This window comes from Eschrichtius robustus, chromosome 4, assembly GCF_028021215.1.
Source record: "Eschrichtius robustus isolate mEscRob2 chromosome 4, mEscRob2.pri, whole genome shotgun sequence".
NCBI lineage: Eukaryota > Metazoa > Chordata > Mammalia > Artiodactyla > Eschrichtiidae > Eschrichtius > Eschrichtius robustus.
This window is the reverse complement of record NC_090827.1, coordinates 42,071,224-42,092,972: the sequence shown is the minus strand read 5'-3', so window position 1 is coordinate 42,092,972 and position 21,749 is coordinate 42,071,224. Positions and strand designations below refer to the sequence as shown.

Sequence of the window (21,749 nt, the reverse complement as noted above, 5' to 3'; positions counted from 1 at the left end):
AGGGATCTGGACTAGAGATGGAGCCCTGGAGCTGTCCACATGGCGATGAGACCCCAAGCTAGACAGACCAGAGAGAGAGGGAAGGGAGGTGTAGACCGTGAGCTATAACAAAATAATCCATAGTGCCTGGTGTCAGACACAGAAAGTCAGTAGGAGGTATAGGGACCTCCCTGGTGGTCCAGTGGTTAAGACTTCTCCTTCCAGTGCAGGGGGTGCGGGTTCGATCCCTGGTCGGGGAGCTAGAATCCCACACGCCTCGGGGCCAAGAAAACCAAAACATAAAACAGAAGCAATATTGTAACAAACTCAGTAAAGACTTTAAAAATGGTCCACATCAAAAAAACTCCTTAGGGAGTTCCCTGGTGGCACAGTGGTTAAGAATCCGCCGGCCAGTGCGGGGGACACAGGTTCGAGCCCTGGTCTGGGAAGATCCCACATGCCACAGAGCAACTAAGCCCGTGCGTCACAACTACTGAGCCTGCGCTCTAGAGCCCGTGAGCCACTCCTACTGAGCCAGCGCTCTAGAGCCCGCGAGCCACAACTACTGAGCCCGAGTGCCACAGCTACCGAAGCAGGCGCGCCTAGAGCCCGAGCTCCGCAACAAGAGAAGCCACTGCAATGAGAAGCCCGCGCACCACAATGAAGAGTAACCCCTGCTCTCTGCAACTAGAGAAAGCCCGCACACAACAACGAAGACCCAACACAGCCAAAAATAAAATATAAATAAATTTATTAAAAAAAAATTTTTAAAAAAAGGAGGTGTGGATCCAGGCATGCCGAACTTGGAAAAATTACCTACAAACTGTTGCCTCTCCTCCCCGTGTCTTGATCCCAGAGCACCCTCTGGAGCCCTCTGTGTAGCAAGTGTCCTCCATGCATTTATTAATTTATCAGCTGTCTTCTCCACCTCACCTGGCCTGACGTGTTCATTCTCGTCCATAGGGCAGATGTGGGTGACTTGCCCAGTCAGACGCTAGCAGTACTTCCCCTGAGTGACACATCCGTCAACAACAGAGGATAGGCCTGAGGATTGGTCACCTGGAGGTCTCAGTGCAGAGAAACCAGATGCTGCCGGGGAGGCGGGGGGGGGGGGGGGTGCTGGGGGGTGGGGTGGGGGGGGAGCAGGGGGAGGGGCGGGAGGGGGGGATGGGGGCTATGAGCCCACAGTGGAGTGTGAGGGCAGTGAGAGAAAGACACGAACCGCCTCAACAGGGGAGAAACAGAAAGGTTACATACATTTTTCTGTTCTATTTCCTAGTGACCTTGATTTATTCGTTCATTCACTCACTCATCTTAAAAAAAAAAAAAAAAATCAGTGAGCACCTTCAGGCCAGGTACTATGTTAAGTACGGGACGTACGATGGTAGACAAGATAGTGCATGTATCTCTTTCAAAATCAGGGCATCTGTGGTCCCAGAGGAGAATGTCCCCGATTTAAAAGCATTTAACTCCTTGTCAGCAAACCCAAACAAATCACTTTAATTCCAGTTTTGAATGTGACCCCAAGTGAGCTGTTTGTTATAAATTAGAAACCGCTGGCAAGAGAGAACAGAGACCAAAAGTTCTCCTTGAAGGGAAATCTAATCTTGATGCCACATTTTTAAAATCAATTACATTTGCTAACTCATGCTAAATTAACCACAGAACAAAGGCTTTAATTCTGCATACTCCCGATTCCTTAACCACTTTGAGGCTTTGAAAGTGAATTCATAAAGACAGCTTAATTTGTCTGACTAAGAAGCTGGGAATAACTATTCAGTATATCAGTATAATTACAGCAACATTAATTTTCAAATTACATACATCAGTGGCAGTAATTAAAAATAATACATACCTAATATTCACTTTTTTTTAAAAGAGTGTTCTGAAAAGGGCATGGCTGAGATGCGATCACGGCCTGCCTGTGCGGGAGGACAGTGCGGTGTGCCCGCTGGACACGCACTCCTGCCATGTGCTCGCCCCTGGAAGCAGAGCCAGAGAATGTTTCTGCAGTGGTCTCCAGCGTAACGAAGAAACACAGAAGAAAACAGTCTGCACAATAAAGAGGACCTCACGGGCTTAAGAGCAAGATTCCAAATCTTTACTGCTATTTATCCTTTCCAAGACTTTGCTCAGAGTTCAGATTCCTTCATCCAATCCACATATAATTCTAGAAGACCAACGACAGGCCAGGCACTGTGTCAGGCCGGTGCTGGGGAAAGAGCATTGAGCTAGTCAGACTGGGTGAGATGGAGAAGACCACCAATCAACCAATAAATGCAAGAAAGACAATTACTTCAGGAAGAGATGCAGGTGGTGCTGTGGGAACAGGAAGAGGGGAAAGGAGGGGCAGCAACAGGTTTGCAGGTAATTCTTCCGAGAGTTTGATGGCACAATCTATTTACTTTCAAGTTTAATTTTTAACTTAAAAATTTAAGAATATATAGACATTCAACAGCGAATTTTTTTAAAAATGCTCATCCACTCTTTTAGCCTTTTACTGATCCTGACCACAAAAAAGTAACTGTAAAATATTATATTTATTCCCAACAGATTAAGTATTAACTTTTTTTTTTTTGCCGCGCCGTGCGGCATGTGGGATCTTAGTTCCCCAACCAGGGATCGAACCCGCGCCCCCCTGCATTGGGAGTGCGGAGTCTTAACCACTGGACCGCCAGGAAAGTCCCATAACCCAATATTTTTAATTTATCTTTTCTCAAGAGTCTTAAAAAAACGAATCACCATATAAAACCACAAGGATGACAGACAATTTAAAAAAGCAAACCACTTCCCTGATGGCAGTATAGCATGGTAATTGTTGAGACCATGGATTTCAGTATCAGACTAATGTGGTTTTGAACCTGACTCTGCCATTCACAGGCAGAAAGTCCCTGAAAGTTCAGTTTCTTCACTGAGTTGCTGCAAGGATTGAAGGAAATCGTGCACGTAAAGAGGTGGGCTTGATGGCTTACACACAGCAATGTTTCCGACGGAGGGAAGAGAGATGATGTGCACAGAGCAGTGAGCAATCTGGAAAGGTCCACCTTTAACTCTAAACATCTAATAGTACCCAGCTAATTTCAGCAAAAACAAAAAGATCGTAAGCAGATGGCTCTAGTCTGAAGCTAGCAGCAAAACACCTGGTGGGGACCATATGTGGCAACTTGCTGAGATAAAAAGCCTCATAAATTTTAGATATGGGATAAATAACTTTCTACCAGCGGCTGTGTACCGAAAGGTTGCTTATTTCAATTTGCATTTCCTAATGTATGTATAGGCTGCTTTTGACTTTTGCCAATATGTAACAAGTGACAGGGCTTAATCATCAATACTCAGTTTAAAAAAATCAAAAGAAGCTACGGTCATATACTCCTCAACCATTCATTGGCACTAAATAGTTCCCTAGAGTATCCTCATTCTCTTTCTTTTCTTGGGAAAACACAGCTTGAGACAAGAGGCAGCAGAACCAGCAAGCTCTTCCTATCAACCACAGAACAAAAGTTTCCAAAAGTGGTCCAGTTTCCTGGAAGAGTCATTACTCTTCCCAAAGCCTGATGCTAACACACTTTGACAATCATACTAATTAGAGAAAGCTTTTTGTCAATTGTGGTCCTTAGCTGGATGGTTAATAGAGTATGCTTTTATCTTCAACATAAAGAGGTCTTTTTTTTTTTAATTATGTTGTCAGTTGTAATTATAGAAAACTGGGTACAAATGAGATTACGGGATCTATCCTGAGGGGCAACTTAACACAAGGAAGCTCTGTGTTCCATTCTGGCAAATAAGGTCAGCTGGAGATGTTTTTCCTCTTATTTTAATGAACTGTACAGTGTTTTAAAACACTTTTTTATAAAAGCAACTACTCAGTGAAATCTGCCTATAACTTAGTAAGTGGAAATCTAAACGTTAAAAGCATGCTCCGTTCTAGTCCTAATATGTTTAAATGTGTAAAATATGAAATATTACAAAAATGTAAAACATAATAGAATAGAAAACCATCCACAAGATTTAAGATTTTAATATTTTGCCATAATTTCTTCAGAGTGCTCTTTATTTTTTAATAAATAAAACATTACAAATAGAGCTAAACCCTACTCCCATCCCATTACCATCCCTCCTCCTTCCTTTGCCCCCAAAAGTAACCACAGTCCTGAACTTAGTACCTATTATTCCTGTGCTTGTTTTTGTACTTCTACTGTATTCATAGGTATCCCAAAACCAGTATACACTAAGATTTCGTCTTAAAACTTCATGTAAATTTTATCTAAATATTAACATACTATATGTAACCTTTTGCTACTTACTTTTTTATGTTTCTAGATTTTATGCTTTTTGTTTTTAGGTTTATTGGTGTTCACACATGTAGATGCAGTTACATGCTAATAAATGTGAAATGTGATTCATTCTTTTTTTGTTGAAGTACAGTTGACTTACAATATTATATTAGTTTCAATGTAACATAGTAATTTGATATTTTTATAGATTACACTCCATTCAAAATTATTATAAAATATTGACTATATTCCCTGTGCTGTACATTACATCCTTGTAACTTATTTACATTATACCTAGTAGTTTGTACCCTTCACCTATTTTGCCCTGACCCCAGCCCCTCTCCCCACTGATAACCATGAGTTTGTTCTCTGTATCTGTGAGTCTGTTCCTGTTTTGTCATATTTCTTCATTTGTTTTATTTTTTAGATTCCACATATAAGTGAAGATATATTTGTCTTTCTCTTATTTATTTCCTAAGCATAATACCCTCCAGGTCCATCCATGCTGTTTCAAATGGCAAAATTTCATTCCATTTTTATACAAAGAAAACAAAACACTAACTCGAAAAGATATGCGCACCCCAATGCTATAGAATATCTTTGTGCATGTACCCTTGTAAACATGTGCCAGATTTCCCTAGGGCAGATATCTAGAAGATGCAGGATCACATGGTATGCAAATATTCAATTTCATTAAATATTGCCATATGGCTTTCCTTAGTTATTGTACCAATTTATATTCTCAAGAGCTCCTGTTTTTCCATCCCCTTGACAGCACTTGGTGTTATCAGATGTCTAATTGTTAGCCACTCTGATGCCATTACCTGGTGTCTCATTGTGGGTTCATTTGTATTTCCCTGACGCTAGAGAAGATGAGCATATTTTCATATATTTATCAGGTTTGGGGTCTTTTGGGAAACGTCTGTTCATATCCTTCACCCATGTTTCCTCATTTTCTTATTAGTTTGTAGTATTACAAATATTTTTGTATATTTTGTGTACCAACCACTTGTAGTTATGTGTGTTGCAAATATCTTCTCCCAATCTGTGTTTTTGCTTTTTTTAAAATTTATTTATTTATTTATTTATTTGGCTGCTCTGGGTCTTAGTTGAGGCACACGGGATCTTTGTTGCCGCGCGCAGGATCTTTAGTTGCAGCATGAGGGATCTGGTTCCCAGACCAGGGATCGAACCCGGGTGTGGTTAAGAATCTACGCTTCCAATGCAGGGAGCAGGGGTTCCATCCCTGGTCAGGGAACTAAGATCCCACATGCCATGCCATGCCGTGCAGCCAAAATGAAAAAAAAGAGTCATTTGGGGTCTAATTGGGAAACTGGATATTAGATCATATTATGGAATTATTGTATAATTTTCTTAGTGTAATAATGGTATTGTGATTATGCAGGAGCATGTCCTTATTTGTAGGAGATACATATTAAAATACTTGATGTCTATAATTTAATTTCAAATGGCACAGCAAAACAAATAAAGGGCATAGGTGATAAATATACCGAAGTATGACAAATATTAACAATTTTGAATTTGTGGTGTGTACATGGTGTTCATTTTAATATTCTTCCAAGTTTTCTGTGTTTTGCTTTTTTCCATAATAAAAAGTTGTAAAACATAAATTGCATTAACTTTATGGACCGACTTGCAGAAAAGTGTCCTCTACACAATATCTACAAACTGCAGGGCTTTCCATTTACTTCTATCTTATTTTATGGCCTTCGATAAAGTTGTATAATTTTCCTTGTAAAGGCCTTTTACATATTTGTTAGATTTATTCAAGATAAATTATGATGCTTTTGTGAATGGTACCTTTTTATTTTTTTTTAATAAATGTATTTATTTATTTATTTATATTTTTTATTTTTGGCTGCGTTGGGTCTTCGTTGCTGCGCTCGGGCTTTCTCTAGTTGCGGTGAGCGGGGGCTACTCTTTGTTGTGGTGCACGGGCTTCTCATTGCAGTGGCTTCTCTTGTTGAGCAGCACAGGCTCTAGGTGCACAGGTTTCAGTAGTTGTGGCACACGGGCTCAGTAGTTGTGGCTCGCGGGCTCTAGAGCGCAGGCTCAGTAGTTGTGGCGCAAGGCTTAGCTGCTCCGCGGCATGTGGGATCTTCCCGGATCAGGGCTCGAACCCGTGTCCCCTGCATTGGCAGGCGGATTCTTAACCACTGCGCCACCAGGGAAGTCCAATGGTACCTTTTAAAAATTGACCTGTAGATACTGAACAGGTGAACCACGCAAATGTTTTGATCATTTGTTTTAATACCTGCACTCCTTCTTTAATAGCAGAACTACCCAAAACAATTCAAGTAAGCCCAAACTCAAACCTTCCCAGAGCCCCCGCACGAAAAGCCTCATTGTTTAATGAGCTGCTGCCTCCACATCACTGCTCAGATCCAGCTTCTCTCTTATGTTCTCATTCCTGCCACTCTTGTTTCTAGACCCTAATGTGTGTCCCTGCTTCCTCCACAACTCCCAAACTTACATAGACAGATTAAACTCCTACAAGAATTTTGATCATGCTGTGTTCTTGATCAAATCTCTTCAAGAGCCCTCCAAACTGAATGAATATGGCAAGTGTGGTAGGCAGAATAATGGTCCCCCAGACCTGTCTATATCCTGGTTCCTGAGCCTATGAACAAATAAGGTTCCATGGCAAAGGAAAATTAATGTGGCAGATGGAATTAAGGGTGCTAATCAGCTGATCTTTAAATAGAGATGATCTTAAAAATCTTTAAATCCTGGATGATCCAGGTAAACACAATGTCCTTGTGGAAGTGGGAGAGGCAGGCTGAAGAGCAGAGTCAGAGGGAGACGTGACTACAGAAGGATGGTCAGAGACACACAGTACTGCTGACTGTGAAAATGGGGGAGGGGACCATGAGCTAAGGGATGCGGGTGGCCTCTAGAAGCTGGAGAAGGCAAGGAAACGGACTCACCACAAGAGCCTCCAGAAAGGAACACAGCCCTGCCGACATCCTGATTTTAGCCCAGCGAGACCTTCTGGACTTCTAACCTACGGCAAGACACTACTACTGTAAGATAATAATTTGTGTTGTTTAAAGCCGCTAGAGTTTTTGGTAATTTGTTACAGGCACAGTAGAAAACTAATACAGCAACATATTCCAAAGACGCTTAGATTCAGGGTGAGACGTTACATTTTTGCCTTAAGATATATTCTTTAAAAAGAGTTTATAATCTAGTTTATAATTCTGTTGAAGGAGATAAGGAAGGGAGATTTAATATGTTGGCACAGATGAATGGAATCAGTTCTTCACTTCCCATTTGATTCTCAATCTTTGTGCAATTTCTTATTCCATTGGTCAGAAGCCAGAAGAGAAGAGATACATGGCACCCTGAACTTAAATGAAATTCTATTTTTCAAAATTTTTACTCATTTGTTTCCCCTGAAATAAATATTCACCGCACACTAGGGGACTCTGGTTTATTAGTGAAAATAGGACTCAGTAATATAAAGAAGATTACTGCTTTTGAACCTCAAAGCAAAATACAGTATGTTACTCACTAGGATTGCTATTAGCATCTGGGGCAGGTCAGTTCTTTCCTGTGTGTGACCGTTCCACAAACTACTGGACATTAAGCATCCCTGGTCCCTGCACACTAAATGCCAGCTGACCTCCCTCCCAGGCGACCCCATGTCCCTTGACAACCAAACACACCCCACATACATTTCTAAATGCCCTCACCCCGGCCAAGAACTACCCACGGAGTGTTAATTAACAATGAATCTGATCTACTTTATGGCAACTTGCCTGGCCTGTTCCAATAAAACTCACTAATGGTCTTAACATGCGATTCCAGCAGAATCGGGAATATTTAAGGCAATACAGTTTATAAAGTAACCTAATGAGATGATTGGTACAAAGAACAGATAATGGAAATAAACTGGAAATGTTCACTGATTTAGGAAAATAAAAATAGCTGTGGCCCAACATTTGACAAACCAAGAGAAATAACACCAAAAAATAATCAGAGCCCTAAGGCTTCTTAAGAATCTCAGGCAGCTCCCAGTATTTTCTAGGACTAGGACTGGGCCTGGCTACTCGGGCGTCTCCAAAAGGTCTTACCCTTTATTTCTCACCAGCCAACTATTAAGAAACTATACAGGGACTTCCCTGGTGGTCCAGTGGGTAAGACTCCTCGCTCCCAATGCAGGGGGCCCGGGTTCCATCCCTGGCCAGGGAACTAGATCCCGCATGCATGCAGCAACTAAGAAGTCCGCATGCCACAACTAAAGATCCCGCGTGCCGCAATGAAGACCTGGTGCAGCCTAAATAAATAAATATTAAAAAAAAAAAAAGAGGGCTTCCCTGGTGGTGCAGTGGTTCAGAGTCTGCCTGCCAATGCAGGGGACACGGGTTCGAGCCCTGGTCTGGGAAGATCCCACACGCCGTGGAGCGGCTGGGCCCGTGAGCCACAATTGCTGAGCCTGCGCATCTGGAGCCTGTGCTCCGCTGCAAGAGAGGCCGCGATGGTGAGAGGCCCGCGCACCGTGATGAGGAGTGGCCCCCGCTTGCCACAGCTAGAGAAGGCCCTCGGACAGAGGCGAAGACCCAACACAGCCATAAATAAAATAAATAAAAATAAACAGAGAATAATCATTAAAAAAAAAAAAAAAAAAAGAGGCCGGTGGTGGTCGTGGGAATTTGAGCTCTCATTTAAAAAAAAAAAAAAAAAAGAAAAAGAAACTATACAGAAGAGTTCTTGCTACTTCAAAGTGTAAATATGTATTCCTTTCTTTAAAATAAAATCAGTGCTTTGGATCTACAATTTTGGTCATTATCTTGCTGGGAAACAAATTAATTTGTGAAGCCAGCTGTGAGGGGTCTGACCATATGCCATGATTCATTGGCGCAGAATCAACCTGAAAAGCTAAGAATATAAGAAGAGCAGGTTTTACCAATTGCTCAGGATATGCTCTTAGAAAAAACTAAAACAGCTCGTAACCCAACAGATATGAACCAAGAAACAGTAACACATATAGTTTCCTCTGTTGGCTTATTTCGAGCTGACACTGCTCAGCTGAATGGCATCTCAACTTAAATTCCTCTGCTCCCTCCAAAAGATTTCCTCTAAATATCTTTCCATAGAAGGTGCCAAGGACAGTCGGCTGAAAAGAAAGGAATAAAAAAGTATTTGTCATTAGCCCAGGAAAGGAGAAGAGAAGCGGGTGGAAAATGGGCCAACAAGAAGGACTTACTGGACAAAAGTAGGTGTTCTCCACGATGTGATGGGCCACCATGCTGTTCTCAGCAGAGAGAGACATGATGAAGAGCAAAGCATCCCGGGCCTGCTGGCCTACAGTCCCCTCCCGGTGAATGAAGGGAATCAGAAGGGAGAAGATGAGGAAGTTGGCAGCCCCTTGGTCCTCGCTAGTGTGGAAGAAGAGTTCCAGGATGGATGGATCTTTGGTAAGAATGGAACAGAGCTGATTGAGCAGGACCACCAGCTTCCCCTCCACAGTGGGGGTGGTTGTTCCTGAACAAGAGCTCAGCAACATCATCAGGGGCTTCAGGATGGGCTTGTGGTGCAGCAGAGGCTGGTGGGACTGGATGATCAACATCTCATACATCTTTAGCTGCTCCATTTTAGTCTCATCAGTAAATTCCCGTCTCAGACTCCAAAGGAAGAGTTTTTCCATGATGTTCTCAGAGACCACAAATTCCAGGATTGGCCCCATGGCAGCATCCCTGGCTTGCTCTTCAATCAGCAAAAAGAGCATGTGTTCTACATAGTTCTGCACAGCACTGGCCTCGTCTGGAGGGATGACCCCATATTTTGCCTGGGTGTTCTTCAAGGGGTCATGCTTCTCTAAGATTTTCACAACCTGAAACCAAATCAAACATGTGTCATCCATCTGATGTTTACCATAACTACAAAAACACACCACTGCTAATTGTACCAAATCTTCATGGAAGATGTAAGAGCCATGACCCCCAACAAGATACATGTGAGCATTCTGTGTCTCCCTCTCATGAGAATAAAATGAAGGGGTTAAACTACAGAAAGAAGACGTCTGAAGTTGTTCATTTATCATAGTGACAAATGTTGGCAACCTAAATGTCAAAGAAAGTAATATGGTTATGTAAATTAAGCTACATGCATTCCTGGGTCTATTATTATGAAGACCATTGAGCAAAATGAAAAATAAAAAACCTGTAAGTGATACGTCAGATGAAAAAATAAGTCACTTGTATATAGTTAGATCCATCATTATCAACTATGTCAAAAACACGCAAGTGAAAAAAGACTGAAAAGAAACATGGAAAAACAGTAATAGCTTTTGTGTTCAAAGTAATGACAAGTTCTTAAATTTTTTTCAAACTGTCAAGAATATAATTCACTTTGTTATAAAGCAGAAACTAAGACACCATTGTAAAGCAATTATACTCCAATAAAGATGTTAAAAAAAAAAAGAATGTAATAGTGCTTTTAGGGACTTCCTTGGTGGTGCAGTGGTTAAGAATCCACCTGCCAATGCAGGGGACACGGGTTCGAGTCCTGGTCCAGGAAGATCTCACATGCCACAGAGCAACAAAGCCCGTGTGCCACAACTACTGAGCCTGTGCTCTACAGCCCGCATGCCACAACTACTGAGCCTGTGTGCCACAACTACTGAAGCCCGCACGCCAAAGCCTGTGCTCCGCAACAAGAGAAGCCACCGCAATGAGAAGCCCGCGCACCACAACAAAGAGTAGCCCCTGCTCTCCACAACTAGAGAAAGCCCACGTGCAGCAACGAAGACCCAACACAGCCAAAAATAAATAAATTAAATAAATTAATTTTTAAAATAATAATAATAGTGCTTTTAAATTTTAAAATACACTAAATAAGTAAGACTACCAGTGTTCTCCTACAAATAGAGTTGACTTGGAGATTTCAGCAGCGGAACACAGCTCCTCATATGCCCTTGACAGAATAATAGCCCTCGCTCCTCTCCTTGGATTGGCACCCTCTTCAACCAAGCATGCATCATTAGGAAGGATGAAAGGAAACGGATGAACTGGTGAACAAGAGACACGTACCTAGCAGAATCCCCAAACATACGGCATATGTTGAAATTTTAAGCACAAAGAGTTTGAATTGTGCATTTTTTTTAAGCCAGAAAAAAATTTTGAGATAACCAATTACAAAATAAAGCCCTAAAGCACAGGGTTTCTATTTGGGGTTATGAAAAAGTTTTGGAAATAGTGGTGATGGTTGCACAACATTGTGAATGTAGTTAATGCCAGTGAATTATACACAAAATGATGAAGATGGCAAACTTTGTTTTATATATATACATATATATATATTTTTTACCACCAAAAAAGAAAAAATCTATTAACTGTAAAAACTGAATAAATCTCATGTGACAGCCCAGGTGTTTCTCTCCCTTACCACTGCTGGCATTTGAACACTTCCTAACTCTCTCTGCCCATCAATACTTAATTTCTACTTTGGGACCTGAAAATTAAAACAATTTTATATCTCAACTTCCATTTAACTTTATGACTTGGAATTTCTATTAATATCCATTCAATCTATATTATCCATTCAATGGATAATATCCATTCAATTTACTTCCTTTAAAGTGTATACACATGTTAATTTTTAAAACATCAAACATTTTATCAACATTTTTAACTTGTTCCTTTTTGCCTTTCTGAACTGCATGTTCTGTGGAATATGTTTAATTTCTGCCATACCCTCCCAGCCCAGTTCTAGGACATGCTGTTACGTGTTCTGGTATTTAGGTTACAGAATTTTTGCAAGTCACTGTGGAAGCTGGCAAAGGTACAAGCTATGTCAGCATTCATGAGCAATGAGGGAAATTTATTTCTCAGGGAAAAGTCTAAGCTTTTCCCCTGGCAGAAGGAGAAAAAAAGGAACCTTTATAGACTAGGCTAGTATATCCTTATGAATGAGTAGATTTCCACAGAATCTGTAATCTCCATCAACTTCCATTATAAAATTTAAAATACTGTCAGGAAAAACATCACCCCAACACCCCTGAGTTGACAATGTCAACGAGGAAGCCCTTGGTTAGCCGCTACCCAGGAGGTACACGGCTCAGTGACTGGTGGCCTGGGTCTCCGCACTGGCCATCCCCTCTCCTTGGCTGCGCGTGGACTGCAGAGTGCCTCCACCATCCCCCAACCTCCAAGAAGCCCTCCAGGACTCCTCGCAGGCCTGAGGACCTCTCTGGCAGAAATGCTGGGACCTACTGTGCTCCTTTCCTTTCCCTTGGCTCTGGCCTTGACATCTCATAGCGTGGGGCTGCAGTACCGCATTTGTCCAAAAGGGGGCTCCACCTCAACACAGCATGCTCTCCAGCCCCGAAGCCCCAACTTGAAGGCTCCACATTCTGAAGAACAGATTAGCTCTACATTTTACCAGTTCTATAATTTCAAAGTCCACATATTGAGTTTACTTATGAGAGCTATCTATACAGCTAGGCCTCGGGGTAGAAATGTAATTATACTTGTCATGTGTGCTCAGACTGTCTAAACTATCTAAAATTGGGACTGTGCATTATACATTGATAGTGGCACAGCAAATTAGCTCAGTCTTTCTGGAAAACAATCTGGCAACATGTAACAGAAGCTATAAAGTCGTTCCTGCCCTTTGACTTGTTAATCTCACTTTGGGAAAAAATGCCAAAGGAAACAACACAAAATAATTTGTTTTAAAATGTTCACGCCAATGACATTTTCAGTAATGAAAAATAAAAATATTATTGACCCAAATGGTCAAGAATAAGAGAATTATAATCATGATGTTACATCACTATACACTAAAGCTATTAAAAATAAACACTTAGTGAATCATATCATTACATGCCAATATATACAAGAAATAATTTAAGTTAAAAACTAAATATATGAGGTATTTGTAATGAGGTGGATGGAGTTAGAGTCTGTCATACAGAGTGAAGTAAGTCAGAAAGAGAAAAACAAATACAGTATGCTAACACATATATACGGAATCTAAGGGAAAAAAAAAAAAAAAAAGGCCATGAAGAACCTAGTGGCAAGACGGGAATAAAGACACAGACCTACTAGAGAATGGACTTGAGGATATGGGGAGGGGGTGGGGTGAGATGTGACAGGGTAAGAGAGTGTCATGGACATATATACACTACCAAATGTAAAATAGATAACTAGTGGGAAGCAGCCGCATAGCACAGGGAGATCAGCTCCGTGCGTTGTGACCACCTAGAGGGGTGGGATGGGGAGGGTGGGAGGGAGGGAGATGCAAGAGGGAAGAGAAATGGGAACATATTGTATATGTATAACTGATTCACTTTGTTATAAAGCAGAAGGTAACACACCATTGTAAGGCAATTATACTTCAATAAAGATGTTTAAAAAAAAAAAAAACTAAATATATTGATAAATAGATGTATGATTAGAAGTGAGTCTGAAAAGATACAAATGAGATTTTAAGGTTAATTAGTTCTTCTTTCCTGTAAATTGATCTAATTTCATAGTATAAATAAAAACAAAGTAATTTTGTACTAATGTCTAAGAAAAGGATCAAAACACAGAGTTAAAAACAAAAATTCTCAGAAATTCTTAAGCAATATAAATTTTTACATATGCATATGTATTTATACTATATGCATGCCTGTAAATATTTATAAAATATCTAAATATATATATGTAATGTAGACCAAAACTATTTACATGATCACAAGCTACATTTATCTCATGAATTAATCTTCACTTACATTATTTATTCGAATGCAGTCCTCTGCAAAAAGACCTACTTTGGTGGCGGGGGTGGGGAGGGTGGTGGCTATGAAAAACCTAAAAAAGATTTCATTCTGAGATTTTTATACAGAATGTAAACTATTCAGCAGCTTTTAAACTGAAGCATCTCTCTCTACCCCCTTTATAGAAGCTCCTCTACTCGGCCTTCCGGGTTCATGGGCAGAGAAACATGAAAAGAGAGCTGTAATAACCCACCAAGATAGAAGGCTTGTTGATCATTTGGAACAGAGTCCTTTACTCATTCCCATCCCTGGCCTGGAGGTTTTCCTGCCTAGAAGATGGGTGTGTTACAACCAGGGCCTGTGAGTCATGGAAAACACAACGCTCAGCAAAGGGCTGATTATGCCTGTGTTGTCACTTGTCCTTAACCTCCCTCCTCAGGTGTCAGGACCCTCCCAGGCCACCTCCCTCTCCCTTCCAGGCAGGCACACCGATGACCTGCTTTTACAAGTGGGCTCTCGGGGCCCACACCCTGGGCCTGGTTCCCATCCTGACAGGGAATGCCTAGGAAACTTCTTGGCTAGAGCACAACTGGCATTGAAAGGCCAAAGATCTTCTGTTACGATGTCCCAAGTTAGCTGCCCAGGTGGTATCATAGTTCTTCCAGTTTCTGTAGGCTGATTCCTGATGTGACCTCGACTTTTCCTTATTTTTTCCCTTGTGTCCTCTTCTCACATCACTCCCACCGAAGTCCAATATTCCTGGGCCCCTGATTTCTGCTTGCTGGGATCTACTATGGATCCATGATCTCATGCTGCTCACAGGGGCTTCCCCAGGCCTGGCCCACTCCTCTGATCACCCTCTATCTTATACTCTCAACCTTCCCTCCGATTCCCCAGCTCTGGCTGCTTCTCAGCTATGTACTCTCACGCTCAGGGATTCAGTTCAGGGGAAAAAACACAATTATGGTGGCTGCAGAGATACAAGTAGGAAAATACAGTTTGCAAATATTTCCTTTACTAAACAAGTTCCTTCGTTAGGCTAAATAGCATTTAACAAACTGATCAACCCCTGATAAAGCCCACGCTTATTAAGTATGTAAGCCAGCTGAGATCAGATACATCACTGTAAATGGTTTACCAATCATAGCTAGGCATTTGTTCATCTACAAACTTTAACATATATAAGCTGGTATGTGTATATATGTATATATGTATATATATATATATATATATATATACGGATCATGAGCCTAGATCACATATTGTGACTCTAAAAAGAAAAAAATACACAAAAATAAAAAGAAAAAAGAGAAAGAAAAAAATACACAAAAAATCAATAGTGTGAACAATGGTATACAAATTATCATCTGACCAATACAGTTAAATTTTAACCTAACTTCAAAGTCATTTGACCTATAAATATGAGGATCATTGGAGATCAATAAGATGAACAAATAGCATATTTCTTTCATTAAGGAATATCAGCTACTGCTATCCTCAGCTCCAATGATGGCCCCCATCACTCAGTGATAATGGGCCTGAATTTCAAATATTCACAAATTCTAAATAGGAAGCTCAAATGCTTTCAGAATGAAAGATATACATAAATCACATAATCACACCTCAAGCTAACAAATTATTATTCTTCGTGATAAACACAAGTGTTTCTCTGACAGAAGATCAGCTCTGACTCCATCTGACTATCATTCTATGCCTTATACACATGCGTGTATCAGTAGATGACTATTTATGCTACTTTGGTTAGAGCCTAGTTACTTCAAGAAAGCCACGTGAGTACAGCCCATACTTCCAAATCCTTTGGAATGCTAATTTAAAGTGGCATTGTGGAAAAAACCAAGTTCCTAAGCAACATTTTCCATCACACAGAAGGACAGGATTTAGTGATCAAGCCAAATTCCACTTAATGTACCAAATTACAACAAAAGTACGTTTCCATCCAGTCCCTGTTTATTACTTAGCAGCTGTGTCTTTCGATTTAGGGTTATTTCTTACACACCTATTCCCATGGGAGACCTTAATGGAGTCATTTCTTCTCATATTAAGATAACGGCCTAATAATACATGTGTACTTGCAGAACTTGGTTAATGTCAGCTCCAATCCTCAACTACAGAGATGTGTCTACATCTGGAATTAAAACTGATAAAGCAGAAACTATATCTACATGCCATACTTCCTTGGGACCAAAGTAGTCTAGTAATTACTCTAACACAGAAACATGGTAGGAGCATCAGTCAATAAAATAACATAGTAACCTAACCCTTAAGTTAGGTATATATAAATTTTTTTTTAATTTCAGTATCAGGGGAGGGACTGAAGAGTAATGATATATGTAATAATATTCCAGAGAACCCTGTAATTCCAACCACAGTGAAAACAGACTTATCACCGAGCATACAGTGGGAGAGCTTCTGACTTTTCAACATGTTCAACCACTTTAGAGTCTAATAGAGGCACAACTCCATGCCCTGGCCCTCTAAAGAAGCATAGCTTTTGTTCTGCTTTACTTTCTACTGTGAAGTTTAGTAATGAATGTTAACAAACATCACTTTACTAAGATACTGAGAAGGTTAATCAGAGTTCCCTAATATTTTCTAACTTTTCATCTCTCAAAGACTTCATGTAATTTCTCTCTGTCATTTAGTCTATGACAAGGCACAGACCAAAAGAGTGAAGATGAAGAGAGTGAGGGAATGAGTGTCACAGGGAACAGACTGGAATGCAGATCTCAAAGCCATGTATAAGTGCTCTTTGCTTCTTTAATGGAGTCAGGCTACTTGGAGCTCTATACAGGTTACCATACATAGGACATATTGTCTATTTTTCATTATTGTAGGAGGACATTTGACTTACTTAATCCAGATGATTCAGTTTTTTCTCATCCCCATCCCCTTCCAAGAAGAAAAAGGCTACTAAATCCACTAGCTTTTCTTTATCCATCACCATTACTCTATCTGAACTCTGAAATGTTCTTAGCTTAAAAAATTGTATAATAGCTTATATTTAGAGGCTGAGGGTGGTAAGGAGAAGCTTTGCGCCATTAACAAGCACACAGAAATGTGCATTTCCAATTGATTTTTTTTCACCTCTGTTCTCCTGGCTTTAAGAGCAGACACCATTTAGTACATAACTAATACCGATTCAGTATGTGAAAGGAGAAGATAGAGAATGAATAGAGCAAGGGCCATGAAGCTTCACAAAGTAAAAATGTGCCATTAAGGATACCTAGTGTGGGACTTCCCTGGTGGCGCAGTGGTTAAGAATCTACCTGCCAATTCAGGGGACACAGGTTTGGTCCCTGGTCCAGGAGGATCCCACATGCCGCGGAGCAACTAAGCCCATTCGCCACAACTGAGCCTGCGCTCTAGAGCCCGTGTGCCACAACTACGGAGCCCGTGTGCTGCAGCTACTGAAGCCCGCGCGCCTAGAGCCCACGCTCCGCAACAAGGGAAGCCACCACAATGTGAAGCATGCGCACCGCAACGAAGAGTAGCCCCCGCTTGCCGCAATGCAGCAGTGAAAGCCCGTGCACAGCGACAAAGACCAAACACAGCGAAAACAAACAAAAAGCAACAACAACAAAAGAATACCTAGTGTGTGTGTGGTGGCGGGTTAGTTCACATGACAATATACTTGGGCAGTTTGTTATCTGATGGACCAATGCTTCTTACTTCTTGCTCTCTCTTCCATTCAGAAGAAGCAAAGAAGCAAAGGCAAGAGATAAGAACAACAGTCTACTAGACTACAAACCGTTCTTATAGACTACTATAAAAATTAAACATTCTCTCTCTCTCCCCCACCCCCACCCCTCAAGATCACTGATCATTAAATGCAAGTCTAAGGTTCTTACTGGTAGCAATTTATAGCAAATGTTTTAATATTAGTATATGTTTTCCAAGCCTTCTAGCTCTTCTAAAGTTGCATTAACCAGGCGGAGGGATGTTCCAGGCAGAAAGAAGAGGAAGTGCCTAAGGCAGAGAGGCCTGAAACAGCACGAGGTGCGCTGCCAGGAGAGGGGGTGGCTAGGAACGCCAAGTAATTTTGCATTTCTGGAGACTACATGAGAGACACGGAGTGAAAGAGGCCACGACATAAAGAGCCAGATGCCACTAAAATGTCCAACTACAGGAATGCTCCAGAAGAATCTGGGTTTTAGGTTCGTTGCTCTGTCTACTACGGCACAAGATGGCACCTCAGAAGACAAGAGGACATACAGGCCAGAGGCTACTTCCTAGAGCCTGGATTCTCCAATGTTAACTATTCCTGGATGTCCACTATAGAACTATTCTGAGGATAACGTGAGAGCACTGGACCCAGGGACCGGTCTGGAAACTCAAGTGCACCACTGGGCCACTCAAGGTCTCTCCCCTGGCAACCCCCCCTGAATCTCGGACTGCCTCAGATGATGCCTTGGATGATGGATGGCTGTATAACCAGCTGTCCCTGACAGACTGCAAGGTGTAGGTGGGTAAGCGGATATCCTTGACCGCCACTCAAGGTCTGAAGTAGAAGCTCCTAGTAAACAGTAGAACAGAACCTGCCAAATATATGTTAATTATGCTGAATTTGTACTGAAGTATCCTAACAAACAGAAGCACTTTAGACACCACTGACTTTTGTTGCCTTCATTTTCCCTAACTTAACATCTGAAAAAGCATAGTACTTGCCAGCTAATGGAACACTTTGGTAAATAGAATGTTGTCGCCCAGTTCTGTCTACACATTTCCTACCAGCCTTACAGTTTCCTTGGGTTGCCTCAGGGGAACCCGAGGGCTACGTCACACTAGTCACAGAAGTTTATGTCAGATTGTAGCTCATTTCCCAATCCTCTGCAACTGCTCTTCATCCGCCCCCAGCCTGAACAACTCACAGCAAAGCGCTAATGCATGAAACTCCAAAAACAATAAGTAGCACTTTCTATCAGCTGAAAATCTCATTCCTTACCTCAGACTTAGCCCCACAGCTCTGCCTTGTCCTGACTTCCTCACCTTTTTTATTTCTAACCATCCAAAAAAGACAAAGCTGAGCACTTGTTCCTAATACCCCTTCTCTAAAATGTTCTTTTCCTTTCTGTCATCAAAACCTTCTTTTCCCACAGTCAAGCTAACAAAATCTCACTTCCTGGATTTCACAGGCCATTTCCATCCGTAATAGTCCCTTCCCTTGACTTAATTCCTGTGATCAATATTATTCATTTTATAATAATGTATCTCACGTTGTCATCCAAACTAGCTTATACATTCTTTAAAAGCCCAAAGGAAGGCTTATACATTTCTACGCCCCACGTGTGACGCCCACAGTGAGGTAGCTGAAGTTTGGACTCAGTAAATCTCCATTTAACAATACAGTCGGTCCTCCTTATCCACGGGTTCTGCACCTGCAGATTCAACCAATCACGGATCGAAAATATTTGAAAAAAAATTTCAAAAAGTTCCAAAGAGCACAACTTGAATTTGCTGCACACTGGCAACTATTTACATAGCACTTACATCGCATTTACACTATTCACATAGTATTTACACTGTATTAGATATTATAAGTAATCTAGAGATGATTTGGAGGATGTGCAGATGTGCATAGGTTATATGGAAATATCATTTTATATAAGGGACTTGAGCATCCACAGATTTTGGTATCTGCTGGTGTCCTGGAACCCATCCCTCACAGATACCAAGGGATGACTGTAATCACATTGACATCGACATGAATTTCTTCAACCAGTATTTTTATTCATAAAGGTAACAATAAGGCCCTCAAGAGCCTTTGGAACTACAGAGAGACTGAGGGCATTTACCAGATTTATTTAAAAGGAAAAATCAAGACTAAAGGGGTAAGAAACTTGGCCAAAGTTAAAGAAATGGCTGAAACGATAATGAGACCAAGAGTGTACCCACTTTACGAAAGGAAGTGTTTAATAAGCTAAACCCCAATCCCTCTGACAAAGTTATCCTTACCCTCAATTCAATATTTTTCTGCATTAAACAGAGGGTGGTATGCGTCAGCACTAAATTACAATGCCAAAGGTAATTACTCTTATTATCTGGAAAATTCCTGAATTACTTTCTTCCCATTGCTAAAGCAGATGTGCCCTTAACATCCAGAGCAAACCCATTAAGACTATAACAGTAAAAAGTCAGAGAAGGGGAAATGCATAAAAAAATCTTGGAAGCTTTACACTGGATAGTGACAAGAAGCCACAAAGTGTAAATGACCCAGAAGCAGAATTGATTTTGTTTTTGATCTAAACTGTGTCCCGTTATAATTGCTGTGATTTACAGGCTCAGTGCTTTAACCCATGGGCTGTTTCCCGCCACAGGAAGGAACTGGATAGTCATTAAAAAACTGTCACATAAATAGCCACTTACCAGCTCACCTGGGGAGTGTAATGTTGTACAAGTAGTAAAGAATGCCAATTTTATTTATTTTATTACTTGTAAACTCCCTGAGGAAAGGGGCGAGCTGGTAAGTTTCCTGACCATTCAACCCTTAATTATCCATACAAGCAGATCAGAGAAGAGTCACAGAGAAGTCAAAATGAATAATCAAAAAACTTTTATAATCAGCTTTGTAATGAATTCAGATGCTTCCAGGCACCTTCTTTCCTTAAATGAATAGGGACCACCAGCCTGAAAAGTGCTAGAGCACAGAGGTCAAATACGCTGGTCTTGGAGTCATAGGACCAAGGTATCGGTACTTGACTGGAAACTCACTAGTCGTATAATCTCAAGCAAGCTATTTAACATCTATAATTTTCCATTCCCTCATCTGTAAAATAAGGAAGCTAAAACCAACTGCCTTACTGGTTTGCGGAGAAGATTAAATGTAAGGGATTTGATGTATTCGGCACAGCACTTCACAAATATTTAATAAATATGTATTTTAGTATTGGTAGCGTTTAAGGACTGAATGGAAATCAGCAGGGAGGAGGGAAAGAAAGAAGATGTACTCATGGTCAAGTGTATTGCAAAGTGAAGGACAAGTCACTTGAAGGCCAACTGCTACTCTTATAAAAATCACTGAGGAACATGCATGTCCCCTAATTGCTTTCATGAAAACCAAGGTTTTTAACCAGCTACCTATTCTAGGAATGCAAGTAGAGAAATTTGCTTTTCTTCCTACTTGAAAGGGTTTCCTCCCTATGTTTTCTGGAAGCCCACCTGTCACACAGGTTGGGAACCCTGGTTCAGTGCAATAGAGGCTTCTAGGGCTACCTAACCAGCAGAGAAGGTGGAACTCATACATTACCTGCGCCCAGTGGTTTTTAAATACAATCATGCACGTTTCTGGGTCAACTCCCTGCAAGCTCACAGCCTGCCGGAGTTTGCCTTCTGTCGCAACCGATGACATCATAAGCCTTCATAAACCAAATGCTTCTAAGTCATATTTAATTTTCATGAAAATTTGGTAAGCAGTCACTAACTTTCAAGTATCACAGTAGAAATGTAACTTCTTCACATTTCATTGTCACCTTCGAAACCTGTAATGACAATAACAAAAAATGTATCCCATTACATTCATATATTAAATAGGACACTGACTTAAGTTAAAATCAAAACACAGACATTCTCAAAGTCCAACACTGAGCAAAATATCAACAAAATAGACATTTATACTCAACCTAAAGCCTTTCTTCTGTTTTCTCTCACTTTGCTACTAAATATATAAAATAATGATGCTACCAAAGCTACATGAATAAATTAAACAATTATTGGATTTATTCTCTCCACTATCACCAACCACAACCCCCTAG

At 40.9% G+C, this 21,749-nt stretch overlaps 1 protein-coding gene across 1 annotated transcript in view; it reads right to left on the bottom strand.

The window, feature by feature from the left end:
* Nucleotides 1–21,349, bottom strand: part of FHIP1A (FHF complex subunit HOOK interacting protein 1A) — a 101,052-nt gene extending 79,703 nt beyond the window's left edge. Inside the window, exons 1-2 of the mRNA XM_068542624.1 lie at nt 21,245–21,349; nt 9,484–10,110 (exon numbers count right to left, since the gene is read on the bottom strand). Of these exons, the coding sequence (XP_068398725.1) occupies nt 9,484–10,110; nt 21,245–21,349 (732 nt within the window). The remainder of the gene's footprint in view (nt 1–9,483; nt 10,111–21,244) is intronic.
* Between the last annotated feature and the right edge of the window lie 400 nt (nt 21,350–21,749).